Raw genomic sequence first — 11879 nt, 5'->3', positions numbered from 1 at the left:
ATAATACAAATTTATAATGAAAGTTATCTTGCTTAATAAAATATTATAATAAAAGTTGCCTTAAATTGAAAAAAGGCATATTTATTTTATTTTCCCGAAAATAAGAACTGTTACTTTCATCTCCAGACTATGTTACTTTCGTCCCCGGCCCCCAGGACAAAAGTAACAATCAACGTACTTGCGAAAAGCTATAATAACTCTTTAAATATTTATCATTTGAGATTGAAACATAGGTATAATAATAGAGCAATAAATGGAGTTTTTTAACATATAATCTTTTTTTTTATATCTCTAACGATAATTAATTAGTGACCTATAATACAAAAAATGTTACTTTTGTCCCTGGTCTCCTCTATATATAATATATATTTTTTAGTATATATTTTTGATAGAAATATTTTATTTATATATTATTTATATATTTCTATTTAATATATTAATATATATATATATTAAATAGAAATATATAAATAATATATAAATAAAATATTTTTATTAAAAATATATACTAAAAAATATATGTTAATATATATTGTATTTATAAATAATTATGTCAGCGTAATTGTTAATTGCAAATTACATTTTTTCTTTTGAAACAATTATGTGTTTTCTTTACACCAATTGATTCCTCTTATTATTTTGTACATAAAAGTATTAAGGTAAGATAATCGAAAAATGAATATTTTACAAGATATTTTACGGTTTATGTAAAATTAAGAAATGATTTCAAGCCTCATAACTCGGAAAGTACTTAATGAAAACTAACTTAATTATAGTGTTTTGGAAAGCTCTTGAGATGAGCTACAAGAATATGTAATAGAAAATAGGGGGTTCCATTTAAAAAAACATTGCTACCACCGAAATCTCAGAAGATATGACCTTTGGATGACATTCACTTCAAAAACTTATTTTCCCCCTTCAAATGCAACAACTTTTCCATATGACATTTTTCTGTATAATCAATAATAACCAAATTATTCGGGGTGGCAGAGTTAAATGGACAACCCTGTATATACGAAATTACTTGGGAAGATCTCCCCTATAACATAGGGAAACATTTTAAAATAAAGCAAATCGGAGAGGAGGCCCATTATATGCATAAATATCGATATAACCTAACCCAAACCTATTTCTAATCCAACTTTAACTTTAAATATCTTAGAAATTATAAGAGACCACCGATTAAGTTATAAGGAAAAGTTACTCAGGGTCATGTCCTTGATAACATATGTCAAGGTCAAAGTTATACATGAAGTTGACCTCTTTCTGTATAATTACCATATATACATATACATATATCTGTATAAAATAAACATTACGTAAATATATAATCAACATCTATATATTAAATTTATAATACAGAAAAGTAATACAATATAAAATGTAATATAATATAATATTAAAAATATTCAAATATTCAATATATAATATTAAAAATAATAGTAAAAATATTATATTACAATATAATTCATATTTTTAATATTATATTTTATTACATATTATATTGTATTACTTTTCTGTATTAAAAATTTAATATTATAAAAATTAAATTTTTAATACAGAAAAGTAATGCAATGTAATATGTAATATAATATAATATAATATTAAAAATATGAATTATATTGTAATATAATAATAATGTTTTATAAAATATTATATAATAAAATATTTTTATACAATATTATACAATACAATATTTTTCTTAACTTTTATATGACATTAGTGAATAATTAAATATATGTGAATAATTAAGTACATTTATAAATATTATCACAATCATATTTATGCTGTATTTATAATTTCTAAACACTTAATGTCTTAGAAATCTAGTCATTCAATTATATGAATAAAGACCAAAAATATTTTATCTGTTTTTCGATCTCCGACAAGCGTGTTTCTATCTTGTATTCAACAGTACAAATGATTGAATTTTCCAGCTCCTTCTTTACGAATTCCTTTATCTAAAATGGATTATTTTAATAATTATTATCAATAAATGATTTTGTATTTAATAATTGTACTGTCACACATACAGAGTATCATTATGAACAGAATTATAAAAAAATATTGTATAAAATATATAATAATTATAGTAAAAGGTAAATTTTAAAATAGAAATTTTAAAAATATAGAAATTTGATTTATTTAAAATTTACCTCATCCAACTGTTCCTTAGAATACGCATTGTTAATTATAACAGTTAATGTCACAATATCATCAACTTGCCTATGAAGAATAAAACAATACATTTATAATTTATTCAATAAATCTTCATGTCTATGTGTGGTATATCTTTATTAAATAATATAATTACCCGTGTCTTATTGATTTGTAATTATTTAATAAACTTGTAAGCATATATTTAGTATGCCTCCCAATGACAGAAAGAAAAATATTAGCATTTAAGGCATAAGCTCGCTCCGTGAGTCCACGCAGATGATTAGATAGATTGAGTTCGAATAAAATTTGTAATAATTTTATTTCTAAATAGTTGATTATAATTTTAGAATTTTTACTGTAAGCCAGACATTCTAAAATTGTATCATTTCCTTTCATGTAATCATTAAAAACTTTATTCCATGTATCACGATCTGCCGTTTTTAAACCATTGCAGTATGTCCACCTCTTCCATCCAGGCAAAATTCTGCAGTCCAGAAAAGAAATAAAAATCTTCCAACGAAATTGTGTTAATAGTTTCTTTAGTGCTTTATAAATAATTTTTGACATAAGCGATAACTAATTTCTCAAACATATGAAGAATATAAAAACTCCCTATAAAAAGAATCAAATATTATGAAAAGATTTACTTGTTTTCTTTAGGATTTGATAGATGCCATTTCAAATAACGCTTAGACTTTTCTTCGCAAGTATGTTCATTTATAATACATTCCCACTTTGCGAATTCTTGATTTAAACATTTAGTATGATCGTTAATGGTACTTTCGTCATACAGATTCCAGTATCTAGATGTAAGATTCTGCATAACATCAAACCTTAGCACGCTCTAAAAATTGATAAGTATTATTATATTTAGTTTATTCATTATTTACAAGAACAAATATAATGTATGCGCAAATAAACATTTTTCCTAGATAATTTTCTTTTATATTTCTTTAATATTTATGTGACTTTATAACATCAATACCATAATGACTAGATTTACCAATTTCTTATTTGTGTGTGAATAATTGTGTATGTATTTTATCATCTATATAGGTATGGATTTTATATCATCTAATGAATTCTTAACACATATATATCGATATACAAAGTGTTTTATAAGCTAACGCTCGTGAGTGGGTAAAACGCAATAATAAATAACTAAATATAATAAACTCAACACAAAGGTCCTTTACCATTCTGCAATTTTCGCAATAATTTATTGAAATATTAATTAAAAATGTGTATAAGCGCGCATTTCGCGAGGCTAGATCGTAGAGTATGCGCAGTAGATGTGTCAGCGGCTAGTGTCGCATAGCAATGAAAAAACAAGAGTCAAGCTTTACGCACGAGCAATCAAGCTTTACGAAACACTCTGCATATTTTAGTCGGTAAATGTTTACTTTACGTCACACAGCTCGAAAAATTTTTATTTTCACGTATGTTGTAGAGGATACATTCCTAAATAATACACCGTTTGAATTTTGTGGCGCTCTCTCTTCGTTCCTGAGATATGCAATTTTGAAGTTTCATACTTTCATGTCATCTTTTCGTTATATCCTATTTATATGTATACATTTTTTGTATACATTTGCTCAACACGGTTTCATATTATATTTTCTTTGTGTGTTTATATTTTTTTGTTTACGTTTACTCGTTGTGACTTCCATGTCACTTCCATGTCGCTAAGCTATAGAAATATCAGAAATGTATGTGTACACACACACACACACGCGGGGGGTTCAAGGGGGGCCTTCGGCCCCCCCTCCCGCAACCACCCCGTCGGTAGTCAAGGTGGACCTCGCTTTACAACTTACAGCATATGTATATCCATTGTGACTCAACTCTTCGCAATGCGTCCCCTACCGGCGGGGTGGTTGCGAGAGGGGAAGCCGAAGGCCCTCCTTGCACCCTCCCGCGCGCGCGCGCGCGTGTGTGTGTGTGTGTGTATGCCTATATTTCTTCTTAAACATACATGATGTGGTAAAATTATATTGTATTCTTGAAACTTTTTTTGTTAATAACTATTTAATAAATAACAATAAGCGGCTAAAACTTTCTGAAAGTTATTCAGAAAGATGACCTCAATAAATGTAAACAGAAAAATATAAACATATTTAGAAAGTAACGAAAAGATGATACAAGTAAGTATAAAATTTTAAAATTGCATATCTCAGGAACGAAGAGAAAGCGCCACAAAATTCAAACGATGTATTACTTAGGAATGTATCCTCTACAACATATGTGAAAATAAAAATTTTTCGAGCTGTGTGACATAAAGTGAACATTTACCTTTTAGTCTATACATATTAATGTATCGATGATTTTAATGTGTAATCGGGTATTTTCTTAATTTAATCTTAATTTTCTTAATTTAAATCTGTGGCATATCAATATAGATTTTAAGTGTTTGAAACTTTAAATCAATTAATTTCTTTTATAAAACGAGCATTTACAAGTGGACTATTATGTGTTAAATTATTAAGTGTTATATAATGTAACACAATTATGTTAAAATTATAACTCAATTTCTTTGCAAAATATTTGTACATTTTTAACATCGTAAGCATTCTAATACTATGGAAGAAAGTTAATATAAGAAAGATAATTCTTACTGTGTTATAATTTCCTAAAGCACTCATTATTAATTACATAATTGATCATTAGTTAGCATATAAATTCTAAAGTTATTATTAGAGGAAAATAACTTTATGAAAAATTCAAAATTTATAAAATGTGATTATATTAAATGTAAAGAGAAAACATATGTAAGCGCCTTTTGAATTTAAATTTCTGACTTTTGAAAAAAAAAAATAAATAATAATGTATAATTATATATATATATATATATATATATATATATATATATATATATAAACAGTTTATTATAAAATACCATACAATTACCAATACAATTCCAATACCAAATATTTAAGCATAATAACGATTTTGTATCATAATAACAAATTTTTTAAAAATAGATATATGTAGTATGCTGAACAAAAAAATTAATTATACATTACTATTTATTTTTTTTGTTTCAAAAGTCAGAAATTTAATTTCAAATATATATATATATATATATATATATATATATATATATATATACCCTGTATGTATATATATACCTTGAATTCAGAATAAAAATCCAAGAATGGGAAGATATTCGACAAAAATTCAAATGCTTTGAACATAGGATACCATGCTATATAATCTTCTTCCTGTGCCAAATAAGAAGCGATTTCCCAAAATACGGAGAATTCAAGTTTCTTCTCTATCGCAAAATGAAACGCATCATTGATGATTTGCGCTCGATTGAGAACATGTATATTACTATATTTTTCAGAATTTAAGTATTGTGCAATTTTTCGCCAGTTCGCAATATCATAATTGACGCGATAGTATCCTGTTATAAAATAAATTACTTTTGTCGATTATTAAATACTTTGAAATGATATATATTGATTAAACATATTTCGAGATGTTAAAGATATTTCGATATTAAATATATTATTATTATTAGAGAAGTTTGTATCTTCCGTTTTTATTATTTAACATGAAGTATCAGCAATTCTACAAATTACAGCAAGAAATGAAAATTTCAAATATATCGTTAAAATTTCATATATGTATATATATGTACTAAAATATATATACTTGTAATATATATATATATAAATGAACAATAAAGATATAAATATTTCTTATTCAATATTTACCAGCTTGTTGTAAATTGAAAATAAACCATTCATTTTCTTCAAGATTGATATGCACTTTTGACTGCAATGGTGTTAACCAAAAATTCGTCCAAGTTACGGTAAAATCAAGTTTCGACTCCGTAGTATAAGTAACAGGAATATGATATTGTTCCTCATCTGATTTGTTGTAAAATTGTACCGATACGTATACAGTAGAATATTTTCGCGTCACCACCAACTCGAAAGAACATCTCTGCATATTCCACAATTCTATTGTGTTTCTTATATTAAAATCATATTCGGGATTCGATTCAATTATCTTAGATGTCATGGCATACCATAAATGATCGGAAGTTGTGGCTTCAGGATTACGGAATCTATAAAATTTAACAATATGATCGTTTTAACACTATATTAAAGCTGATAAATATTTAAAAAGAAAATCATAATTTACAAAATTTAATATCGTATTTTAATCTACTGTATAATGTAACTACAGAGATAGAAATTTATGAATTTTAATATAATTGTATATATATATATATATATATACAGGGTGTCATGAAAGTGAGCATGACTTTAAAAAATTAAGGTAGATTGGCTCAAAATTAGAAGAAAAGTCTTGTACAGTTATGCAATATTCGCAAAAATTAACAAGAAATAAATTAAAGAAAATCGGCCAATGCGTGTGGCCAGGAGCGATGAGCGTGTAAGCGCGCGGCAAAGGCTCTTCCCCTTTCTAATCACCGTTTCGCCTCGCGCCGTCATTATGTTACAGTGAGACCGCCTTCACCGCCACGCACTTCTAGCCACGCGCATTGGCCGATTTTCTTTAATTTATTTCTCGTTAATTATTGCGAACATTGCATAACTGTACAAGACTTTTCTTCTAATTTTGAGCCAATCTACCTTAATTTTTTAAAGTCATGCTCACTTTCATGACACCCTGTATATATATATATATATATATATATATATATATATATATAATATACACGATTGATTCGTGGATTTCATGTTATAAAAATATAATAAAATATATATATATATATATATATATATATATATTATTTTTATAACATATACAAAAATAATAAAAACATATATACATATATGTAATATATATTTTTTAGTACATATTTTTAATAAAAATATTTTATTTATATTTTATGTACATATTTTTATTTAATATATATTAATATATATTTATTAATAATTATGTTAGCATTTGTCGTGACTGAATAAATAATAAATTAATTTTTATATTACAAAGATTTTAGAGTGTTTATATTCTATGCTTGTAAAATTAGATTCTCGAAATTATTTAATTTGAATTGTTTGTTATTTAAAAAATATGAATATCTATCATATATTTATTAGAAAAAACTCAAGTTGAAATTCACACTCTCGACAAAAATTCATAAATATAAAATAACAGTATAAATTTGAGATTTCAAATATCTATGTCTTGCAAACATTACAATAGGATAAATATCTTATTAAATTTATTATATATTTCGATTTTCTTTTCCTCTATGATGTATATTATTATATTACAATACATTATACTTACTGATTGTTCAAATATTTTTTAAATCCCTTTAAAAATATATCAAGTGGCAATGTTCGTTCTAACATGCGCCATATAATGGATCCTATAATGTTTAAAAGAAAAAAAATTTAATATATTTAAAATCCCTTTACTGAAATGCGCAATAAAGGTTTGTGAATATATTTGTAAATAATAAAACTAAATATATCACACAAAATTTGTGTAATTAAATCTAAGTAAGCAGCTATAAAAAATTGTTAAATACATTTCAACGAAATAATTTATAATAATAGATAAATACTGAATGATGAAATATTTGTTAAAAATTAATTTTTTTTTAAACAATTATAAGAAATCGTTTTATATTTTATTATGATTTTTCGAAGTCTTAGATAAACATGTATAGTTGTAATTTACAAAATTATACATTATAAAATTATATAAAAGTTATATAAAAATTAAATTTTAGTTAGATATTTTTCTTATTATTGTTTTTGCTAATATTATAATAAAATCTATTAAAAATAATAATAATTAAATTAAATTTTACAAATGAAGGGCCTCGTACGGTTCTTGTGGAAATTGAATTTCGATGAAATTTGCTGAAACTTTGGAATTAAATAGTTTATCTGAAAACGCCATAAAAGTTAAACAAATGTCAAAATATAAATGCGATATTGGTTGATGAAGTCGTTTTGTCGCTAAAAGTCAATTTATTCAAATATCGAAATAAGGCGATATTAAGCAAAAGTAAATAATATATTAGCATGACACAGTTCATTTTTATTAATACATTTTACTTATATATTTACATGGAAAAAATGTGTGTCGCTGCATCGCCGCTGTTGTCGCCATGATATTTGATATTTGATAAAATATATAATTAGTTAAAAAAAGTATAATAATATGGATTTTTCCTAAGTCTCCTCCTTCGGATGAAGGAAGGGTACAACTTCCCTAATTCCTTCAAAAGACTAGCCCCTCCAAATAATTGAACACCTATTTCATGATTTTTCGTAATTTTTGAACCCTTTATGAAATATAGTGGATGGGAACTTTATGAACACTCTATATATACATGCATGTATATTTTTTCCACATAAATATATTACCTATATATATTAATACAAGTGATAAACTGTGCGTGATTCTACTCAATAATGTATTATTTATTTTCCTCAGTAGTAATGAAATAACGCTTCATTTCGATATTTGAACGCTTGTAGTGACGAAACGGCTCTATCAAACGATATCACGCTTATTGTGATATTTGATTTGCCACATAAACTATTTATTTCCAGAGTTTCTGCAAATTTCACCAAACTTCAAAATTCAATTTCCATAAGAATCATACAGAGTCTTTTGTTTATAAATGACTTTTCTCATTTTCTATGAAATTAACATTCAGAAATTTATAATTATTTAATTGTTTAATTATGCAATGTTATACGCATACCTTTGATTTGAGAAAGAGAAGACTGTAAATAATTTTTAGGATAAGTATTATATTCTATGGTAGAATTTATAACAACATAAGTATTTAAATAGAGTAATTCATGCTGAACTTGAACTACAAATAGATCCATCATTCGGGAATTTGGCAGAGCCTAAAATCAATTCGATAAAATCATAATTAATCATAAATAATCAAAAAGAAAAAGTTTTTAGTACATATCAAAAACTGCATATCTACCATGGTAGATATCAAAACTGGCATTATTATATGCTACTGTTAAGAATAAAGTTTTTATGTGTGTTTGAGTGCGTAAATATATTTTTCTGCGATTTTAATATATAATTACATATTTTTAGTTCTCATTAAATTTCTTTTACTGGATTTCTAGAAATTTAAAAGACATGGATTCTTATCATTTCTTATAATTAAGAAATAAAACAGAATATTTGCACAAATATTTAACAATTATCTACATTGCTAAACTGTTAATCATTTGACTGCGTATTCAAATAGCGTTAATAATAAAATAACCTTGTCGATAATGTATGCTTGATAAAATATATTAAATCCTTCGTTTAACCATTTATGACGCCTTAAGTAAGTTGGTCTGAACAGATTTCTAATATATTTTTGTATCATCCCACGTGCAATTAAGCGCGCAATTATCGTTTTGTATGCGACAGGATCTAATTCTTCATTATAAGTGATATCTGCTTCTCTAAAAATAATTATACTTATATGTATGAAATATTTTGGATATTAATATAACCTCTTATGTAAATAGATTATAATATAATAGGTAATTAAAATAGTTAATATATCTATTATCAATTATATATATTACCGATAAAAAATGAAACCCAAAGTTTGTTCGATTTCTTTTTGTAAATCCGGGATTGCGACATGATCCACTTTGCTCTCAAATAAAACAGAGATGTCCTCAAGTGTTCCCAAAATATTCCATTTACGCATATATACACTAACGGAAATAATAACAGTATTCGCAAATTCTAGATGCGGTTCCGATTGTGGTCTGAACCATATGGATGAACGTATTGTTTCATCATCCGAGAGGATGATCTCATGAAAACCGGATACCAGAAATGCTACACTATCTATGGAGATCAAAGGAGTCTCGTGAAAATATGTCCATATCATATTATCGTTCATCAATTCAGTATCTCGTATCGGCATATTTGACGAAGCTTTGTATTTTGGATGATGCATTATGGAAATAATAAAAGTAATTCTTAATTCTGGCTTGTCCCAATATGGAAATATTTGCTGTTTTTTCCTTTGATAGCTGTTTCTTCGCTGGCTAACTGTTGCGATTAACCACCTACCGTATTTTAATGATATATTTTAGATAATGACTAATTTTAGATAAATTGTAAGCGTAGAATGCACAAATGTACAATTTGATATTTCATATATTCTTTTACTTACTCTATTTCTCCATCTTTATTTATGTACGGAGTTCCGAAAGACTCTCTTGCGATATTAATTGGGATTATAAAGTCTATATACAGATCGTACAGTCCACACAACAAGACATCACCGAAATCGAGCAAAACAGTATTGTTTTCACCACGACTTATGTTTTTTGTTTCATAAATCCTACTATTAATTTTCCTTAATGTCGATTCTATTATACGCATTGAATCCGGTGCATAAATACTTATGTATTGTTTTGCATAAGAAATATTTAAAGTGATTTTGCATTCGCTATAGAGATAATCATTGTGTAACATTAACTTCATATGATAATGTAACGGAAATATATAATCTGATATATTGCTTGATTTGTTGTTTAATACACTGCGCACTGCGATTTTCGATTCTTCATCGATTTCTACTCCTTTGATTTTTGATTCTTCATCATCCATAGAACTCGCTATTGCCATTATGGTTATGTATATTATACTACTACTTAATAATAATTTTAAGAATGTCATGTTAAATTTCGTTTGGATATCTATAAAAAAACGTTCTTGCGTTAAAGACAAGGTTTACAAAGAGTATGCAATTCAATCGACTTTTGTGTGAAAAAAACGTTTAAAAGAATTTACTAACGTTTCATAAGAAAATACGATTAATTTAAAAAGAAATTAAAATAATACAGTTTAATAAATAAAGGATTGATTAGAAAAGATAAATATAAAAATTATTAAAACGACATATGAAATATTTTTTTCGAATTTGAATATTAGAAGACAAAAAAACGTATTTAGATAATTCCAATAGGACAAGCACAATAAACATAACTCTTATTTATCTCAATTTAGATATCTTTAAGATTTTTTCTAGTGCAATTACATATTTCAGTGTATATATATATATATATGTATATATATATACATATATATATAATATAATATAAGCATTAAAATGTATGAGAAATGAAGGTATATTCTGAACAACGCGATTTTATACATGATATGGACTGTATGTTTACTAACATGTTATTTTCAAGATCAATCTGTTTCTTAAGTAAGAAATGTATTAAAGACATATAAACACTGAACGGAAATCAAATATCATCAAATATTTGAAATTTTGATAATATAGCGAATTGTATCAAACATTCGAACAAAATTCTAAAAACAATTATGTTAATATTTTTATAACACATCTTTTTGAATAAAATGTTAATTTTTTATTATTTGTTGTTTATTCGTTCATTACACATTCAAATTAACATATCCTACTGGTCCTAGACGTTCATTATAAAAAATATTTTAAAAACAAAACACAGGTAATATTAAACGTTTTTAAGATAGATAATTTTATAGCTATAGCTTAGATAATTAGATAATATTTTATAGCTTAGGTAAAATTTTATAGCAATAATATAAAGTTACATAATAATTTTGTAATGTCAAAAGGAATTTTTGCTTATAGATTTTACACTTTTTATATGTCAAAATAGTCGAAACATGCTATCACAGTACAAACGTAAATGTCTTTATTTTTTTAACTATAATATATGTAAAAGATAAAAAACAATACTTAC

At 25.4% G+C, this 11879-nt stretch overlaps 1 protein-coding gene across 1 annotated transcript in view; it reads right to left on the bottom strand.

The window, feature by feature from the left end:
• Positions 1-1707: 1707 nt before the first annotated feature.
• The window catches only part of LOC145975239 (aminopeptidase N-like), a 10545-nt gene continuing 373 nt past the window's right edge, over positions 1708-11879 (bottom strand). The window contains exons 2-12 of the mRNA XM_083105578.1: positions 10313-10841; positions 9711-10205; positions 9398-9584; positions 8867-9017; positions 7432-7513; positions 5880-6235; positions 5289-5566; positions 2808-3004; positions 2315-2644; positions 2157-2226; positions 1708-1961 (exon numbers count right to left, since the gene is read on the bottom strand). Of these exons, the coding sequence (XP_082961704.1) occupies positions 1839-1961; positions 2157-2226; positions 2315-2644; positions 2808-3004; positions 5289-5566; positions 5880-6235; positions 7432-7513; positions 8867-9017; positions 9398-9584; positions 9711-10205; positions 10313-10821 (2778 nt within the window). The 5' untranslated portion in view covers positions 10822-10841 and the 3' untranslated portion in view covers positions 1708-1838. The remainder of the gene's footprint in view (positions 1962-2156; positions 2227-2314; positions 2645-2807; positions 3005-5288; positions 5567-5879; positions 6236-7431; positions 7514-8866; positions 9018-9397; positions 9585-9710; positions 10206-10312; positions 10842-11879) is intronic.

This window comes from Camponotus vicinus, unplaced genomic scaffold (assembly GCF_025532165.1).
Source record: "Camponotus vicinus isolate PSW18456_S1 unplaced genomic scaffold, iyCamVici1.0 SCAF_7, whole genome shotgun sequence".
Lineage (NCBI taxonomy): Eukaryota > Metazoa > Arthropoda > Insecta > Hymenoptera > Formicidae > Camponotus > Camponotus vicinus.
The sequence above is the reverse complement of the archived record's forward strand: the minus strand, read 5'-3'. Positions and strand labels throughout refer to the sequence as shown.